Source organism: Scatophagus argus, chromosome 11 (genome assembly GCF_020382885.2).
Source record: "Scatophagus argus isolate fScaArg1 chromosome 11, fScaArg1.pri, whole genome shotgun sequence".
Lineage (NCBI taxonomy): Eukaryota > Metazoa > Chordata > Actinopteri > Scatophagidae > Scatophagus > Scatophagus argus.
This window is the reverse complement of record NC_058503.1, coordinates 12,553,077-12,572,944: the sequence shown is the minus strand read 5'-3', so window position 1 is coordinate 12,572,944 and position 19,868 is coordinate 12,553,077. Positions and strand designations below refer to the sequence as shown.

Here is a 19,868-nt window from a genome sequence, read left to right as displayed (position 1 = left end):
GCATGCTTAGGACAGATGGGTGACCTCTATCCATGTCAGTATGCGTCTGTAGCGGATAAGGCTGCAGGAGATGAGAGGCACAGACGGGAGAGGAGTGGAGGAGAGCTAGTCTGAGCCGTCTCTACCACACAGTGCTGGGGGTCAAAGATAGCGTAGTGTTAGCTAGTCCTGCCCTCCTAGCCCTCCACCTGGCCCATCTGCTACATTCTTACGGGAAGATTAGCACGGATCTCCCGTCCTGCGCGGGCATGGCACTAATGGAGCGAGGGCCTCCGATAAGAGACGGGAGGGCCGCGGCGGGTGTGTTTGGATCGTAGCAAAGTACAAAGAGACTTGTGTGAACCCTGCCCCCACGCAAGGACAGAGCAACAACACACACACATAGACACATACATATGTAGACCCATACCACTGGACAGCTCATAAATCTGTGGGGGAGGCAAAAGGCGGGGGAGGGTGAGTGGTGACACCCTCTCCATCACCACCTCCCACTACCTCACTGTGTAATGTTCCACAGAAGGCTGAGGTGTTGGTTAATTGCCCTTCACTCACTCCTTGAACACATAACTTTGTTTGTATGCTGTAATTTTTTTAATTCTCTGAGATTGCAGGAATCATCTGACTATCAGTAAGTAAATAAAATGCATGACTGACTAGGGAAGATTTAATATGAGGTCTGAGAGCAGCCTTCAAATCACTGCCACGAAGTGAACAGAATCTCAATCCTGTCACAAGAACAGCTGTCACGGACTCACCACAGCCCTGCTCATCACTGTTGTCTCTGCAGTCGTTGTTGCCATTGCAAACGGACCACAGTGGCACACAGCGGTAGTTGGTCCTGCAATCAAACTCCGTGTGGTTGTCGCATCGATATGTTGGTCCCACTGTGGACAAAACACCACAGTTATCAAGTGAAGGAGGTAAAGGCTGGAGCAGTTTTCTAAACATAAAAATGCATGGATATGCAACGGCAAAATCTGTCAATTAGTTATTACTGAAGTAACTGATCATTCATCAAAATCAAAGTTTCTTCTCTAATGCAACTCGGATTATCCTCGTGCAATTACAAAAAGTCACATGAGTAGTGTTAAAAAAAAGGTGCATTACTTACTGCACTCCTCTAACGGTTCATCAGAGTTGTCACCACAGTCGTCATCTACATCACATTTCCAGCTCTGGGGGATGCAGCGTCCATTGCGGCACTTGAACTGTCCTGGGCGGCAGGTCCTGGTGGAGCAAGTTGCTGGGTCCTCATCAGACTGATCGCCACAGTCGTCCTCACCGTCACACTGCCATGACTCGGGGATACACCGCTTATTTGCGCACTGCCACTGGTGGGATTCGCACTGGTGTGTGGCTAGAGGGAGGACAAGTCAAATCAGTTGACTAAGAACAAGCTTTTACATGAAATCATAAGAAACAAGACACTTGTTAAAAATTAGAAACAACCTGAACAAAAGCACAACACCACCCACCACACAGCACGGGGTCTTCATCTGAGCCATCATGGCAGTCCTGGTTGCTGTTGCACAGGAAGTGCGGACTGGTGCAGTTTCCATCGTTGCACTGAAACTGGCCAAGTCTGCAGTGTCGAGCCGGACAGGTGGAGGGCTCGTCTGAGCCGTCTCTGCAGTCCCTTTGACCATCACACTTCCACCAGATAGGAATACATCTGTTGGAGCACAAGTAGGGACAAAAATGCAGATATACATCATGGGTCAACAAAAAGTTATTCCAAAATTATTTCCTGGATTCTGTTTAACCATTCAAGACTCATGACCTACATAATACTTATAGCTCTATGAAAGACTGCAAAAACATAAGTGGGCATAAAACTTAAATGCAGCATGTGTAGCATTTGACATTAACAAATCATTACTAGATTCATTTTTACACACATTTATAATTATAGAAAATATCTGTAGCCTCTCCTGAGCACATCGCTGCATCATGTGTGCACAAAAAAGGATTTTGTGTCTGGGGGATTATAATATGACACAAACAGCAGGGGGTGCTGTTTTTCATTGTAAAGGGAGTAAATGTATATTACACTATTTAGAAATAACTGATCATAACTGGAGCAAGCAAAAGGCCTTAGTAAATACTGCTTACAGGATTTTTCTGGGACAGTAGATGAGATGTTGACAGAAAGGAAATTATATGAAAACTGGTCTCTATTTTGACACTAACAGCTCAACAATAATATACCAATTTTCAAAATGTTGCATGTCACCTAAAAAAGATCACAAGGAACAACACAAGAAGAAATCTTGACAAACCGTTCATTGTTAGCACATCTGTACTGGGTGCTGGTGCACATCGGAAGGCATCGGGTCACACCTCCTATCTGGACCTTCAGGAAATGGTCGGGGCACTCGCAGGTGTGTCCCCGCCCCCCAAGACGGATCAGGCACAGGTGGGAACAGCCTCCATTGTTCACCACACAAGGATTGTTTACTGTCAGAGGAAGAGCCACAAATCTGTGAAACAATCTCAGTTCACCACTGCAGGGCAAATACAGGCCCGGCATTGTTCTGCTTGTGGTCAGTACCTTTCAGTACCAGTCCTTAAATCAACTTGAGGTAGACACGTCAAAATAAGAAAGAACTATTTTACCCTAAACAAAAGTTTTATGGCAAAAAACTCTTGACATCTCAACTCACCAATGGGCTGTCTGTAAGGATGACATACATGGATGTCAAAAGGTCTGTGAGTGGTGTTAACCAGCATCTGACGACCAGAGCCGTTGTATTTGTTGCCTTTTTCCACTGTGCGTGTGTTCCAGTCAGTCCAGTACACAGTATCCTCGAACACAGTCAAGGCAAACGGGTGAGGCAAATTTCCATCATAAACTGTGTGCCTGTGATGACCATCCAAGTCTGAGTATCTGACAAAAGACAGAAAAGTATTACAAGAGTCACTGATTTCACTGGAGGCAAAATCAGTGTGAACACTTCCTGAGAGATTGTACTTACTCAATGTAACTGAGATGAGCGTCAGACCAGTAGAGCTTGTCATTAGTGTAGTCAATAGTGATCCCATTGGGCCACTCTATCTTGGTGGTGATAATAGTTGTTTTGTTGGTTCCATCCATTCCGACACGACCGATAAACGCTTTGTTTCCCCAGTCTGTCCAGTATACAAATCTAACAGGGAACCAAGAAAATGAATTTCTATCAAATGACATCTGCATATGTTTGAAGTAAAGAGAATCTATACTTCTGAGCAAAAACTTTTTAAGATGAACTTTATTGATCCCGCAGTGGGGAAATTCACCATATATAAAAATCAGGGGAGAGCGCGAACGCAGTCCCCCACTACCAGAAATTATGCAGTCGAGATTCCCACATTTGGGGAATTCGCAGGGGTCAGCACAACCGGAGTGCAATGGCTGAGCCTCGCCCTGGGTGAACCACCTTCTTGATCATGGTATCTCCCCTGCCAGGTAAGTATAAGGATAAGGAAAAGAAAGACTGATACTGTACTTTTTCATACTGACAATATGGCAAAATATTCCCATTTTTAATCTATATTTTTAAATTAAGGCAGGATATTTTATAGTGAAACAACAATTGTTATGCACTAAAGGTGAAAGTGGCAATAAGATACAATATTTTAGTACCTTCACTAAAATATTATGAATAATGGATAAATCTTTAATAAAAAAAACCCACTTTATTTCATAGCTCCATAATTCCTCAATAATTTCTCTGAAGATAACCTTATGATCTGGCACCACTTTTGCGTGGGTGCTAATATATCAGTCAGATCATCATTGGACGTGATTCCTCCTTGCCTCCAACTTACCCATATTTGGGATGCAGCACAATGGCTCTGGGGTTTTCAAAGCAGTAGGTATTATTGGCATCAGCGCAGTGTTCGGCCAGTTTCTTCACAAATCGTCCATCTAGTTCAGACACTTTGAGACAATCCAAGAAGCTGTCCACCCAGTAGAGTTTTCTGGCTATCCAATCAACTGCAAGGCCTTCTCCATGCAGAACTCCATTGACCACCACCTCTCTGTTACTGCCATTGAAGGACATCCTCTCAATTACTCTGCGGCTCACATCAATCCAATAAAGACGCTTGTCGACACGATCGAAGTCCATGGCCACAACACTGGTCAGGCCCTGCAGGATCAGAGAGTAGGCCTCTCCGTCTGTTGACAGGTTCCTAAGGTAATAGCGGTTACTGAAGATAAGGTAAGGCGAGATGTTGCTGTTCTGACGACACGTGTGGCCATCCGGCTCTCGCAGGAATCCTGGGGCGCACTTACACACATAGGAGCCGACGGTGTTCTCACAGACCTGGCTGCACACACTCGGTGTCTCTGCACACTCATTGACGTCATCGCACGTTTTCCTGTCAGACATGAGGCGGTAGCCAGGACGACATGTGCAGATGAAGCTGGTGGGTGTGTCGGTGCAATTGTGATCACAGTGATGGATGGATGGGTCTGTGCACTCATTGACACCTACAGTTGAAGAAGCACAACATCATCAAAGTTAAAAAAGGTCATCATATTTCATCAGACAATTCTATTAATGGAGCGACAAAACAAAGAGGAGAAGTATTATTTCTGTTCTTCATTTAACTAATTCTTCTTCTTTTTTGTCTTTCCAGATGAAATAGTTTTTGTTTTGTTCTTTTTTACCTATACTGTGGCTAACCATTCTTACCTTACAATAAATACAAAATGCTCCGACATGATCATAACAGTATCTTGATTCAGTTCCAACCTCAGTTCTGTGTGGTGAGAAAGCTATATGCTGTATCTCCAGACATTACATTCAATTTATATTTGCTAGTTAATATCAATATTGCAGGAATAATAATTTATAACAATTTGGTTGTTGTCGAAATTGTCATGCAATAATATCTTAATGAAAATTACTAGTAGTATTTCTCTGTCTTTCCCCTAGAGGGAGTATACACCAGTCTGAAACACCCAACAGCAAACAAACACTGAAGAAACTCAGAGGTTAAAAGGATGTTATTATTTAACACAATTTCTTGAACAATTCCAAAAACCTCTCACTCACCGCATCCTTTCTCATCGCTGTTGTCAGAACAATCATCGTTCCTGTCGCACACCCGACTCAGGGGGATGCAGTGTCCATTGTCGCACCTGAACTCCACGGGGGGGCAAGTGGGTGCCGGCGTGTGGCACATGTGCTCCAGCTCATCAGACTCGTCCCCACAGTCGTTGTCACCATCGCAGACAAAGTCATGGGACACGCAGCGACCGTTCTGGCAGGTGAACTGGTGCTGCGGGCATGGCTGGTAGGTGCAGCCCTGTTCGTCACTGCTGTCCCCGCAGTCGTTACGTCGATCACACCTGATTTTAGACAACAGGTCACAAAAGATGAACTCACATTGCCAGACAGACTGATAGCACATGTATTTTATGGAGTTAATAGTTCTAACCTGTAGGCACTGCGTATGCAGAGACCATTGCTACAGGTGAACTCATTGATGCCACAGGATCTGCGTGTGCAGTTTTGATGTTCATCTAATGCATCTGCACAGTCTGCATCTCCATCACACACCCAGTCACGTGGGATACATTTCCGCTGCGGTGGTTGGTTGTTCACACAGGTAAACTCTGCACTTGAACATGTGCGATTGGCTGAAAGAAAAAACAAAAAAGAGACCAAGCAGACAGATTTACAAGAAATGAAGTAATGACGGTGATGACCCAATGTCAACCTGCATTTTTGACAATCCAAATATCCCAGACTGTATTTCAAAACATGTGGCTCTGACTTCAGTTTCTTTATCCCTCTAATGCAACTGATTCACATTGTTTGAAGTGAGTCTCCTACAGAGGCTCAGGCAGTGCTGAAGTCTTTGGCTTCAGGCATCTTATTGTTGGAGAACATACTGGTGAGACATAAGATTCTTGATCCACCCTGAGCCAGGAAGCCAGAGAGAGGAGACATGCACAAAGTAACGACTGAGGCAGGAGAAATCAGGAATGTCAGCTCCTTGGAATGAAGACCTTCTACAGGAGACTAAGATACCGGGCACTGACTGCCAGCGTCTCCCACACAACACTCCCCCAGTGGTGTGTATTCTAATCCATCAGCGTCCTGAATAACGAGAGGATGAGGGAAGCGCGCGGGGGGGGGGGGGGGGGGGGGGGGGGGGGGGGGATGGGGAACAAGAGGATGGCCTACAAGGGGAGGAGATGAAGAAGTGGGAGGATGTAGAAAAGGGTGAAGAAGAGGACAAAGAGAAAGAAGAAGTGGGAAAAGAAACTGTTTAAGAATGAAAGGATGCATACCACAGTTATGCCTCTGGTCTTCGTCACTCATGTCGCCACAGTCATTGTCCCCATCACAGATCCAGGATGAGGCAATGCACCTGCCATCATCACAGCGAAACTGATCTGTGTTGCAGGTTCTGACCAGTGTGGCTGCAGAGACAAATCATAACATTAAGCTGTGGACAACACAATGCAGTACTGTCATTTAACATCTTCTCTCAGACTATTTATGTTCATTACAAATTAATATTCTTTTCTCAAAACAACCTTTTTTTCTTTTTGTGATTTCCAGTTATCTTATGTACTTCCCCCACTGCTTTTCAACTAATAAGCAAGGCACAATACAACACTGGCAAAGCTTTCAAAATAGTCATGGCAACTCCACATTCCCATGCATGGTGAGCTATCTAAACAAAAGCCAATGTGAGGCTCTGTAACCCCTGGTGGACAAAGAGAGGGGGAGGTGCTGTTTGTCAGAGGACACTGAGGGGCGTCACCACAGAGGAATGCAGCGCACAATAGGAGGCCTGACTGACCACATCGTCAACAAAGAAATACACCACTGACTCGCAATCTCTGCTACATCACCCACAGCACTCAGATGCAGATTGGCGGACAGACACAAACACACAATAACCGAGCAGCTGATAATGGGGTGGGGGCAGACACACAAAGCCGACAGGCCCGTTTTGGGGGTGAGAGAGTTGTGCGACACTCACTGCAGGAGAGGGGTTCATCAGAGCCGTCAGCACAGTCAGACCCTCCATCACAGTACCAGTGGGCCGGGATGCAGCGGCCACTGGAGCAACGAAACTCACTCTGGGAACATGTGGATGTAGCTATGTAGAAGAGGAAGAAAGGCATGAAATCAGGTGGAGGTCGTCGTGGGAATCTTAACATCTTATCTTATCTTTCTCATGACAAAAAAGGGGTTTGTGCAGGTATTTTTATTTGTAATAGAATGTTAATCCGTAAAACCATTTTAGTTAAGTAAGGGACAGTACTCTGGTGGTTGTGAGGACTGTATTTAGAAGTCCCAAACTGCAATGCTTCAACGATGATGAACACGAAAGACCAGTCAACCATGACACACAATAGTGATTACCTGATAAGTGTTCAAAATATCAAATTTACTTCTCAAAACAGAATAAACTACTTTGTGTTTGTTATGCAGGGACTAGTGAATGAGAAAGGGAGGGAGTGATTTTGGACATGACCTTAGTGACAAGAAAATAGACATTTATTTGGAGACCACATTTTGATCTGTCATAACAGGAAAAACATAGGTGTTACTAACAATATTTATAATATAGTATATATCATTATCATAATATGTAGCATGCACAACATCAGAAACCTGAAGCTGGTACACCCAAATGGAATCCAGTCATAATTACTGATACCCATCTTTTCTGCAAGAACATGTCAAATCATCTGATGTGACACTCTAATAGTTTAATCCTAAAACTGTGGCTGAACTCACCACAGTGTGTGGGGCTCTCATCACTCATGTCCCCGCAGTCGTTGTCTCCATCACACAGGTATGAACGTGGGATGCAGATGTTGGTAGACTGGCATTTTGTGTGCTCTGGTTGGCAAGTTCTCTCCGCTGAAATGATCATTTTCATCATTACATCAAAGTAATAACCATGTTGATTTGAATATTTCCTTCTGTTTGATTTCTGTGGATACTCACGGCAGTTTTGTTCGTCAGAGGTGCCGTTGTCATAGCAGTTGTTGATGCCATTGCAAACGTAGTCCTTTGTGATACAGCGCCCATTGTTGCAGGTGAACTCTGTGTTCGGGTCACAGGGTCGGAACAGACATCCCGCCTCATCGCTGTTGTCTCCGCAGTCGTCATAGTGATCACAGCGGTAGTGGTAGGGCACACAACGTCCATTACCACAAGTGAACACGGTAGGCTCGCAGGTGTGGAAGGCTGCCAATCAGAATCAAGAGCAGGTCAGAAATCTGGCCAATAGAGAGTGGGGCCAGGGGAAAGGGGGCTGATACTGTAGACACATGCAGTGGGAGCTCATTTTACCTGACAAGGCAATAAAAGATGACAGCACCTGAGGGACTGCATGCAAAGATATAAGCACATTGATTCATTTGTTAGTGTTGATTTGTTAATGTTATTATTGTTAATGGAAATGTAACCATGAAGTACAAGCATACACACCAGCATAGTTGAAGTCAGGTTTAGGTCCTGAGTAAGAAATTTGTTAAAGCAAAAATATGGAATATGTTAGTATTTGTGGAGGTAAAGAGAGGACAGGAGAGTTCTGGCTCTGACTAATGGCTCTAAGAGGACTACTGTCAAGAATCAACAGAGAGATTTGAGATAATTCAACAAAGCGCAAAATGAGGAAGAAATGTAAATAAATAACCCCTACCACAAACTCTCTCCAACTCGTCGCTGCCATCTCCACAGTCATTGTCGTTGTCGCATTTCCACTGGGCACGAATACAGCGCCCATTCATACAGGTAAACTGGCCTGGCTGGCATCGAGTCCCGTTGTCAGGGATGCAGTACTTGTTGTCAGCAAGGTACCAGCGGCCCTCTGAAGGACACTGGCACTCAGCCCCATTGGGTCCTAACGAGTTAAAATTACATAAGACAGTTTATATAATTATTTGAGGTTTTCATCTGAAAGACAAAACAAGAGTATGAAATAGCTCGAACCCGGTGTACAGATGTGGCTGCAGCCTCCATTAAACTGCTGGCAGGGACTATCACACTGCTGCTGCTTCCTGCTGGCCAGAACATGGACATCCATTGGCCGAGATGGAAGGTTTTGAATCATTGCCTTCTGATCAGAACCATCGTGCTTGTTGGCACGATAGATGCTGCGTGTGTTCCAGTCGGTCCAGTAGATGAACTGACCAAACATGGTCATAGCAAAAGGGTAGATGGCTGTGCTGACGATGACCTCCCGATTGAAGCCCGTGAGAGAGGATCGCTCAATCTTTTGTCTGACAACAGAGAAAAATAATGATATATAACATGTATGTAGTTGGGTGGTGTAATAGACAAAACAGAGTATACATTTTAATAGTGAAACTTTTCAGATCTTACAAGCTGGCATCTGCCCAATAGAGTCTCTCTTCTTCATAGTCCAGGGTTAGTCCATTAGGCCACACAAGACTGGTGTTGACAATCTCTGTTCTAAAGTTTCCACCTAAGGTAGCACGTTCAATCTTTGCATGGGTTCCCCAGTCTGTCCAATACATGTATCTGTGAAACAAGGGGGGATTCATCTTTCATTCTCAGTTTAATCTAATGTACAAAGCAAGGGTCTGTTGTGTTAGTCTTACCCCCTGCAGGGATCCAACATGATGGCCCTTGGCCTGGACACATGGGCAATAATAGTCCTTTGAGAGCCATCCACAGACATGGAGCTGATGGTCTGGTTGACGTAGTCACTGTAGTAGATTCTTCTGTTTATCCAGTCATAAGCAATGCCATCAGGAGCCCCTAGATCTGTCCAAAGACAGGCACCAACGCCAGATTAGCAATATCGTTTGTATCAATACCCACATCCACAAAAAACCCCCAAGAGGAACAAATAAAAAGTGTATGTTGTAATGAAGGTCCAAAACCTACCTGAAGCCACAACTACAGGAGCTGACGTGGGAGAGGACAGATGGATGTAGCTGATCTTGCTTGCTCCTGCACCTGAGCTCTGTGTGAAGTAGATCCTCCTGTCTGTGAGGTCAAAATCTAGTGCCACTGAGGTACGTGGCACATTGACCACAGGGAAGGGCAACGCATGGTCGTCAGGATCGAGGCGCAGGCTGCGCACAGTACTCTCAGTTGTGTAGATGAGATAATCATCCCTTGACACCACGCAGCTCTCTTTATCTGCTGCAAGATCCCCAAAAGCGCAGCTGCATTTTTTGTTCTGGCCACCTGTGCCAGACCCTGGCAGTGCAAAGCAGAAGTGGGCACAGCCTCCATTAGCCTCTATGCAGGGGTTGTAGTTAAGCTCTTGGGCAGTGGTAGGCTGGATATGCTGGTCAAAGATGGCAACATCTCTGAGCATGTTGATGTTGTCTCTAATGACAGCGGGTTGCTCTGTGTTCCCAGGCTGTTTGCTTGCTTGGAACACCTTCTTGAGGTTTCTGTCCACCCAAAGGATACTATTCTCAAACACTGTGATTCCATAAGGAGTTGGGTAGCGGCTGCCATATCTGACTATCTCTGTTTCCCCTCCTTGAGGGTTGATCCGGGCAATCATATCCAGGGAGTCGTCTACCCAGTAGACATAGCCAGTTTGCCAGTCCAGAGCAAGACCTCGTGGTGTAATAATTCCTGATGACACTAAAATTGTGCGATTGGTTCCGTCCAACAGTGCTCGCTCAATTTTGGGGTTTTGACCATAATCAGCCCAGAATAAGTATCTGTTTCTGGGGTCCACCACGATGTGGCGTGGCATGTCCACCTGGGTCTTCAGCAGCACTCTGCGGAAAGTGGTGTTCAGGCGGAGCACCTCCACATATGTCTCAGTTAGGAAGGCGTTGGTGAAATACAGATTCCCTGAGGGAAGAATCCAGTTTGCTCAGTGTTTGAATTTGCATCGTAACCATGACAGTTCACAGTTTGGTAGAAGTGCCACAGTGTCACATTACACATGTTGTTATGAGTTTTTCCTTAACTAGCTAATGAAATTATCTCTCCTGTTATCTGCGTGGGACTGATCTCCTGTTCTGTGACTCTTTCACTGGCATAAGCTTCTTAACTTTGACTGTAGCAGGCAGTCTTCTGTCTGAGCAAGTTTAAATTAGATTCATGGTTTACATCAACAGATCAAGAGGTTGTTACAGACACAAAAATAAGTCAGCAAGGTCAAGATTTATGCTCTTATGCCTTATACTGAACAATTAACATGATGACTGAATATAGCACATATATCATTCTAATAGAAGTTTTCCTGCTTCTGCTACCAAAGCTGGAGCGGGAAACAATTGATTTTGTAACTCTCAACAATATATTCTACAATCATAATCTATCTCAATTTTAGCATCACGACCTTGGCAACAAGACCATGTTTAACCTGCATCTAAAGTGTAAGTGTTGTGAAAGTAATTCAAAAAATATATGACATATGTGAAGATTGGAAATGTGACCAAGAGGGCACTGAATGGATGTATAACAATGGAAATAGCTCGACAAAAACATTTATGAGCTGGCACTATAGCATACCTGCAGCCCAGTCCACAGCAATGCCTCGTATCCCGTTGCGTCCTATTCCAGATGTTACTACACTACGTAATCCTGAGCCATCTGGCTTGATGCGTCTGACCCCGTTTTGTGATGCCACAGTGCTGCTGAAGTCACACCAGTAGATGAAACCAGAAGCCATGTGTACATCAATGTGCAAAGCATTACGGCCTGCAGGAGGACAACCCAGTCATTAAAGGCCATTATTGTTACTTCAAACACAATAACCATGGACATTTAATAATCAGTTACTAAGCAAGTAATTCGGTTTATTATTTCACCTAAACTCTTGAATTTGCTCAACATTTTAGAAGCTTTGTCAGGTAATTTGCTCATGTACAATGCACAGTAGTGGGTAATTTACAAGAATCACTGACCTCTCCCAGCCACAGGCACCATGGCCTCAGAGTGGTCTGCCCCCTCCAGACTGAAGCCTTTAATAGCAGACAAAGTGGAGACGACAACGTAGGACTGGTAGGGAGCGCAGGTCCTGTTGTCAGCATTAAGTTTAAAACCCGTGGCACACGCACACGTAAACAGACCCTGTGGCCGAGGCAGGCAGAGCTGCTCACACACTCCCATATTGTTGGTGCAGCCATTGGATGTACCTGCAGAGGCTGGGTTTGCACAGGGAATACAGCATGACAAACACAAGAAAAAGCAACAACAAGCCAAAAACAGACAACAGTGAATAAGGACGACAATGTGTCCTTGTGTTACTCACTCTCTCGATAATGCACTTTCAGAACCCTGAGCCCAGAAACATTGTCTCGCAGCACGACCTTGTTGGCGCCCGTGGCCTTGTCCACGCGCTCTATGACCTCAAAGTCGCGGTCAGTGAAGTAAAGATAGTTTTCATAGACAGCCACACCCCAGGGGTGAGAAAGGCCTGTCACTATGGTGATGCGGTTGCTTCCATCTGGATCACCTCGTTCAATCTGCAGAGATTCACAGACCGGACAGGCAGTGGCATGTCATTGGATTTTGTACAATTACATATACACATATCATATTACAATTGTCAGAACTTTATAAAATGAATAAATGGTGATCATTGGTGATAAGATTGTGGAGACCCACCATGCCGGTGCTTGTAACAGCCCAGTACAGCTTGTTTTCTCTGATGTCCACAGTGAGGAACTCAATGTGATCCAGATTGTTGGTGAACAAGGTGACAGGGTTTAAACCATCCATGTCTGCAGATGCCACCTTGGCAGGGATGCCACTCTCTGTTCCCTGGTCTGTCCAGTACAGTTTGCTAAGAAGACATTCAAGAATGGAGGTTAGTGTTTATGTCTGTTTAGTGTCCAGGCTTATTACTTTTTAATAGTCTTATATGCAATTTATAGTCAAGTCAAACCTGAGTTGAAATATGAGATAGTGTTATTACCCAAACTCTGCGTTTTAAATCTGAGTTTTCATGTTAAAGTGAGAAGGGATTAGGGCTTTCTTGTTTCTTGATTGCTCTCTATTGTACATCGCTGGGGTTTGAGTGTGCAGTGTGGTATTCAGTAACACCGGTTGAGCTCTCTCTAGAAGCAGAGCAGATGGCGATGAGGAGGCTGTTTGAGCTCAGTAGCTGTGGGGATGAGTGGCCGTGCCAGGGCTGTGTTAAATGGGGCTTACCCACGTGCTGGGTCCACTGCGATGCCAACAGGACTGCCCGCGCCAGTTGGTGAGCCGTTATTTGTGATCAGAGTTTTCCTGTACTGTACCTCCCCTCTCAGCTTCAAAACCTGACCACGAACAAACACAAACACAGTTATTGTACTTTGTAGCTGTGTTGTGACACACTTAATTCACATTTGCTTTCTGTTTTCCTACTACAAGGACAATCAGAAAAATGCATTGATTATTTGAGTAATTAAGTAATAATAAAAAATAACAGCAGAGTAAAGTATTACTTGTCTCACCTCAATAGACTGCGTAGCTGGATTGGTATAGTACAGGTTCTCTGATATCCAGTCCAACGCCAGGCCGACAGGGGAGCCAAGGATGGCTGCTGGGGCAAACTCTGTCCTGTTAGTACCATCTGACCTCACTCTGTGGATTTCACCCTGATGGGAAAGATTCATCTCAACTACTGCTGATTGTGAATGTACAGAGTGAATCATATGTTATTTTTCCCCCAGAATGTATTAATTCTAATAAAAATAATAATTAATAACTTTTATTGTGTATTTTCACTGTTAACAGTGTGACATGTACAGTCACAGTACACATACACTATGTCTGTTGTATCCTTAGTAGCACCGGGTCTCCGCACAACACAAGTTCCCTTTTTACAATAATATGACAATGGCAACAGTGTCTTTGGGCGGTAACTTACAGGATGTTCCACCCAGTAGATGGTCTGTTCATTGTCATCAAAGTCAACATCATAGCCATTCTGAAGCCCAGCAACTGGGACCATAGCACCATTACTCTTGTCATCTGGGTTCAAGGAAATGCCATAGATGATGCTGTCTCTCACAACCACCAGGAAAGGATCTTCAACTTTAAAAAGAAAAAAAAAAAAAAACAGAATGCAAAAGTAGTCAATAACAATAACTAAGAATACATCACAAACTGCTCTACATTTAGTAAAACAACAAACTAAGAAAAAAAAGTGCTTTCTCTTTGTGACAAAATATCAGAATCACAATCAGAAATACTCCAACACTTGAACTGTGATTTATTAAATACTTTAAAGTTATGAAACTAATTCTGAATTAGAAAACCATGTTTCCAGGATCTAGATTTAGTCCATGGTAATCCAAAACTAAAAGTTGGTTTCAGTTTATGATATCTGTTGCAAAAATAGGTTTCCTGAGCTGACAGGCTTTTATCTATAAAGAGCATTGACTGGTGAAAGTTGTTTCCACAATCCGATTTGCTTTGCCATGAGAGATCAGAATCAATGAATGGTTGTGGGGCATTTTCATTCTTGGATAATCATCGGCCTCAGGGGGAGACTGTGTTCTGCTTGGCTTGAATGGGCTGAAACCTGATATGAGTTAAGCTGTTGACCTAAGGGGGACTCCGTGGACTTTGAATTAAAGGTCCCTTGTCTTCTTGAGACCTTGAAAGACATGCTGATATGATTCTTATTATTTATGACTAGAACAGTAGTTTACAAGAGAACCTAAATGGGAGGCTGTTGACAAGCACTTGGATTAATCTATAATAAGAGTTTGGTGTGTTCAAACATTTCTCTTCTTGAGATGGCTGCAAATAAAGCATACAAAAATAATAGATTCCACAATAATATGTTTGCTCTAAGAGGAATACCTCACGAGTATATCAACTTATCAGATACATCTGACCTGACTTCCTTTTTCATCAAACTGAGTGATGAGTGTTTTCCTCCATTTGGCAGGATGCATACCTCTGGTGCAGGTGATTTGGTCTGCTGCCAGTGTCCAGCCTGAGGGACAGGCACACGAATAGTACCTCGGTCCCACAGCAGATAGCAGGCAGATATGAGTACAAGGACTCCTGAAGCAGTGATTTTCACCTAAAAAAGATTAAACCGCATATGTAAACACACACATACCAGCAAAGAGTCAACAGAGTAATCTTCACAGGTTCTCTGTTCTTAAATGTATGTAGAAAAGCAATGGACCTGCTGCAGAAATTGGTTAATATAGATTACCGGTGACATACCTGCTGGCTGCCTGGCTGGGTGTACTGTCACCAGACCCATGGGCTGAGGGAGGTTGAACAGCATCACTGTCTGGTTCTCCCCATGCCACTTATGGGCTCGCATCACACGGTTGATATATCTGTCGGTCCAATACACAAAATCCTCAAAAATGGTAATTGCGTGGGGATGTTGCAGTACCTTTTCATAGAGAGTAGCAAAAGAAAAAGAAGTGTGTCTTACACATACTATTCAAAAGAAAAAGAAATATGCTCTGTTCATCTTCTAGATCAGTTAATATAAATATGCTTTCTATAGGTAATTCAGGAAACGTGTTATCAGAATAAGGTCTTCCTTCTCATACACTCACCAGGTCACTTGCCAGAACTTGTTTCCTGTTGTTGCCATTATAATCACAGTAGTCAATGAAATCCAAGTAGGCATCAGCAAAGTACAACAAATTGTTTGGGTAGTCTATGGTTAGGCCATTGGGCCAGTACAGCTTGTTGCTTATGATAACAGTCCTCAATTTCCCATCCATGCTGGCCCTCTCAATGCGGGGGTTCCTCCCCCAGTCAGTCCAAAACATAAGATGAGCACTGCAAAACAAAGTCTCGTCTTAACACCAACAGCTTTAATAATAAATTGAAGACACACAAAATCAAAAAACGTTTTTGCTGTTTGTGGTTCTCTGCATGTCACTGACCTCTCCCTTGGGTCCAGCACCAGGCCTCTGGGGTTGGTAACATTTTCACTGACCAGAACAGTACGGTGGGTGCCATCCAGTTTAGATACTTCAATGGTCTCCAAGACGTAGTCAGTCCAGTACAGGTTCCTGCCCACCCAGTCCACGGAGAGGCTCTCTGTTACAGTCACTCCACTGTCAAATATCTGTCAAAAGAGATTCAATCTTAATTATCATTCTTAAGGGACATTTCTGGAATTGTTATACCAGGGCCCTATTTTTACATATTTTGGTGTCTAAATGACTTATAGGTACAAAAACTTTTGAAACTGGTCCACTAGATCAGTCGCAGCTTCAGCTTCAATGTCAAAATATCAGTAAGGGAGCAAGAGGGAGGTCTGGTATCAGACAGGCAGGAGGGAAAAGAGTGTGAAGAGCCATAATATTTTTAAATGTAACTCAGTCAATTAAGAGCTGATTGAGCTGATGGTTGTTGGAACAGTGGAAAGACTAAACAAGTAGTTTTGGTTAGTTTTATTTTGTTTCTGTTCAGTTTGAATGAAGTGTGTACATCTGAGAGGTAAAATTACTCTTTCTGTAAATGTGGTCTGGTAGCTTAGAATAACCATATAAACCAGTAAGAGGCAGAGTTTGATGAACACAGTTGCACAGGATTATGTTGCAAAGACTGCAGCACATATCACAGCTGCTGACTAAGGCGATCTACTGGACCAATCCCAAAACTTTTTCTATGTATTAATCATTTAGACATAAAAATATGTAAAAATAGATCCTAGGTTTAAAAACACCAGAACTACCCTTTAAATATGTTCAGCAGTGTAAAGTTGGAAATAAACACAAAAACCTTTAGTGCGATATGTCTGTGGTGACAAAAAGGAACATAATAACTCACCACGGTTCTGTCACTTCCATTTTTGCTGGCACTCCAGATTCTGTCCTGGCTTGTGTCAGACCAGTACACACGGTCAGTGACGGAGTCAAAATCTATGGCCACTATGTTGCGTCCATCTCGAACCAGCGAGCGGACCACATTGGGCTGAGTGGTTATGTCATCTTGCACAATCTGATTTCGACTGGCCACTAATAAGAATGCCTGACGAGAATCTGTAAACAGACATCAAATCTCTGTTACCTGTTTTGTGTCCATTCTCATGCTAATAAAAGCCCTTATCAGCTTTTGCTTGTCTACCAAAACTCTAGACGCTGCTCACATGGCAATCCTTGGGGAATGTACTTTTGTCCAGATAATGACCTATTGTATTGCCAGGCCTTTCAGCAGGCTATCAGTATTGAAGAGGAGCTCATGTCAGGCACGCTCCCCATAAACAGGCCCTTTGTTGGTGATTATGTTCTAATTATACCAGTGATGGGCAGTGAGTGACATATATGTTATTTGTCTTATCTAAAGAAATCAGAGCAGCCAGGAGAGACAGGGGAGAAGAAAGACAGTGTGTCAGTCTCACAGTCTGGTGGCCAAGCTCCCCTTTTATCATAGCTCATTCCTGCCAGCACACTGAAGAAAACTGAGATATATGCTGTACAGGCAAGTCATCTTGACAACCAAATTACTGTAGGACTGATAATTAGCCTATTTCCTATGTTACTGTGTTCTGAAAATGTAGGTTGTTATTTACATCAACCGAGGGAGCAACATGTTCCATGCATAGAATGTTTAAGTCATAGATAGATAGATAGATACTTTATTGATCCCAAGGGAAATTCAAGATCCCTCCTCACCTGAGGCCTTGCAGGTGCGCTGGTCTGCTTCAAGAGTGTAACCATCCTGGCAGTGGCAGCGAAAGGAGCCTCTCTCATTAAAGCAGTGCTGACTACATAATCCAGGGGGATCACACTCATCAACATCCTCGCAGGTTTTGGAGTCATTGCTCAGTTGATAACCCAAAGGGCATGTGCACTGGGCCCCAAATGGCCCTTGGATACAACCGTGGGTGCAGCCAGCATTGTTGTCCGAACAGCTCTCCTGATCTGTGATGAAAGCAGATAAAGCACAATTTAGAACCTAAAAATGGCAATGGAAATTAAACCAAAGAAATAATAAGTCATACAATACAAATACACAATCTATAAATTAATGCAATTGATATACATCGTCTAATGATAATTAACAAATAACAGTAAGTAAGTAACAACTAATTCAGTGAGGGTCTTTAAAAGTGCTATACTTTGTATTTAATATTCACATTCTACTACCAACAATTTTTTGTTGATCATGTTTAAAAACAGATCTAAAATAATTAATATAGTTAATAGAGATACTGTATTTTTTGAAAATGAATCAAAACTATTTGCAGCATTTCTACCAATGATTGAAGGTTTCTTCCTACCTGGCAAAGGCTCGTCTGAAAGTAGTGAGAAAGGCAAGAAAGGAAAATCACAGATAATTTTTAGGTTAATGCAGGTTGAATCACACACATGCATGATTTTAACTCAAAAATCCAAAGACAAACAGGTAACATTCAACACAAAATTCTGTGTAATGAAGTCCCTCCTATATACAGGATATAGGTACTAGAAGAAGATAAAATAAAATCTGTCCAAGTCAGCGTCTGATCCTATTTGTCATGTGATATAAAACATTTAATCGAATTTGAGGAGTTCAGCAAACTTAGAAATGTAATCAAAAAACAAAGTCTTTTGACAGACAAACAACACGTTCCAGATTGAGTAAGAAAGCAGAGATCAGACTTACTGCAAAGAGGAGATTCATCAGCACCATTAGGGCAGTCAGGAGTGTTGTCACACACTGTTGTGAGGTTGATGCACATGCTGTGGCCTGGGCACTGCCACTGCCAGCTTGGACATCGGAAAGGCGGTGTGGGACAGTCTCTCTCATCGCTCATGTCCCTGCAGTCGTTGTCCCCATCACAAATCCAGCTGCGTAACACACAGTTTCCATTGTCACATCGGAAGAGCGAAGAGGGGCAGGTGCGAGGTGGGCAAGCGTGGTGTTCATCACTGCCGTCTTCACAGTCTGGATGACCATCACACTCCCAGGTAGACGGGACACAACTTCCGTCTGACTGACACTGAAACTCACTCTCATGGTGGCACATCCCTGGGGGCCTAGTAGCTGGGATATATTAGAAAATATCAAGAGCAGCATGTTAGTATGATCCAAAATGAGAGAAAACCTTGTACATAATGACACATGACTGAGTAGTACTTCAGTAATATAAACAGCCTTTAGATACTTACGACAGGCTTGCTCATCTGAACGGTCACTGCAGTCAAAGACTCCATCACATCGATAGTAGGAGTTGATGCACTGGTGACCACTGGAGCACTTAAACTCATTCGCAGTGCAGTTGTAAACTGAAAAATCCAGTTGAGTGTGTTAATATTTCTGCAGTATTGTATGTTTGCTGAGCTCCATTGTTGTGCAACACGCAATAAGATCATTAAACTAAGAGGCTGAGCAAATGCTTGTTGCATTGATGAATGCATGAATGACTGGAAAAGTTAATAAATACTTTCCAAATTCTGTTGGGAAAGGGGAATTAAGATTCCAAATTCAACATATCTCGAAGTGAGAGTGTGGGCTGAGGCAAAGTTACAAGCATAGGAAAGTCTGCATGAAACCCGATGCAAAGAAATCTAGTCACACATTTATATAAATACAAATACATCAGAATTTCATCAAATGCACACATGTGTAAAAGCACCAGATGAGACCTGGGGCTACATGTATGTCCATGGAGAACTATAATTCAGAAAGGTACTCACTGCATCCCTGCTCGTCCGCCCCGTCCACACAGTCCCTGTCCCCGTCACAGACATAGTTGGGGTCTATGCAGCGGTGGTCTGGACACTGAAATTGTCCTGGATGGCATGTACTTCCCAGATCTGTCACACAAATTGTCGAGTCTATGAGCTAATCTTAATTTAATATCAGCCATGTATAGTTTATAGTTTTATAGCTTTACTGTCATATGTAGTAAAATAAGCCATATATAATTTCTGAGTAAGCCTTTCTCCTGGTGGGGCATGCACCATACAGTATGTCTGATCCTGCACAAATTTAGAGATA

General features: G+C 43.4%; 1 protein-coding gene and 1 non-coding gene across 3 annotated transcripts in view; both read right to left on the bottom strand.

The window, feature by feature from the left end:
* lrp2a (low density lipoprotein receptor-related protein 2a) overlaps window positions 1–19,868 on the bottom strand; it is a 47,101-nt gene that overhangs the window by 10,208 nt on the left and 17,025 nt on the right. The window contains exons 23-57 of one of the 2 annotated variants that reach the window (XM_046404935.1): window positions 19,565–19,684; window positions 19,037–19,153; window positions 18,531–18,911; window positions 18,166–18,180; window positions 17,558–17,806; window positions 16,713–16,924; window positions 15,821–16,005; window positions 15,485–15,713; window positions 15,138–15,315; window positions 14,860–14,988; window positions 13,822–13,988; window positions 13,406–13,549; window positions 13,119–13,228; window positions 12,573–12,750; window positions 12,217–12,430; window positions 11,870–12,109; window positions 11,475–11,663; window positions 9,876–10,808; window positions 9,587–9,752; window positions 9,348–9,506; window positions 8,955–9,244; window positions 8,665–8,865; window positions 7,965–8,207; window positions 7,752–7,877; window positions 6,988–7,107; window positions 6,287–6,418; window positions 5,428–5,629; window positions 5,043–5,338; window positions 3,808–4,474; window positions 2,976–3,146; window positions 2,664–2,887; window positions 2,280–2,457; window positions 1,476–1,672; window positions 1,112–1,357; window positions 756–884 (exon numbers count right to left, since the gene is read on the bottom strand). In XM_046404935.1, coding sequence (XP_046260891.1) covers window positions 756–884; window positions 1,112–1,357; window positions 1,476–1,672; window positions 2,280–2,457; window positions 2,664–2,887; window positions 2,976–3,146; window positions 3,808–4,474; window positions 5,043–5,338; window positions 5,428–5,629; window positions 6,287–6,418; window positions 6,988–7,107; window positions 7,752–7,877; window positions 7,965–8,207; window positions 8,665–8,865; window positions 8,955–9,244; window positions 9,348–9,506; window positions 9,587–9,752; window positions 9,876–10,808; window positions 11,475–11,663; window positions 11,870–12,109; window positions 12,217–12,430; window positions 12,573–12,750; window positions 13,119–13,228; window positions 13,406–13,549; window positions 13,822–13,988; window positions 14,860–14,988; window positions 15,138–15,315; window positions 15,485–15,713; window positions 15,821–16,005; window positions 16,713–16,924; window positions 17,558–17,806; window positions 18,166–18,180; window positions 18,531–18,911; window positions 19,037–19,153; window positions 19,565–19,684 — 7,737 coding nt within the window. The remainder of the gene's footprint in view (window positions 1–755; window positions 885–1,111; window positions 1,358–1,475; window positions 1,673–2,279; window positions 2,458–2,663; window positions 2,888–2,975; window positions 3,147–3,807; window positions 4,475–5,042; window positions 5,339–5,427; window positions 5,630–6,286; window positions 6,419–6,987; window positions 7,108–7,751; window positions 7,878–7,964; window positions 8,208–8,664; window positions 8,866–8,954; window positions 9,245–9,347; window positions 9,507–9,586; window positions 9,753–9,875; window positions 10,809–11,474; window positions 11,664–11,869; window positions 12,110–12,216; window positions 12,431–12,572; window positions 12,751–13,118; window positions 13,229–13,405; window positions 13,550–13,821; window positions 13,989–14,859; window positions 14,989–15,137; window positions 15,316–15,484; window positions 15,714–15,820; window positions 16,006–16,712; window positions 16,925–17,557; window positions 17,807–18,165; window positions 18,181–18,530; window positions 18,912–19,036; window positions 19,154–19,564; window positions 19,685–19,868) is intronic. The other variant, XM_046404936.1, reaches the window with a different exon arrangement.
* LOC124067683 lies at window positions 3,290–3,453 on the bottom strand. The gene has a single exon (XR_006844791.1). It is a non-coding gene; the product is annotated as a U1 spliceosomal RNA (small nuclear RNA).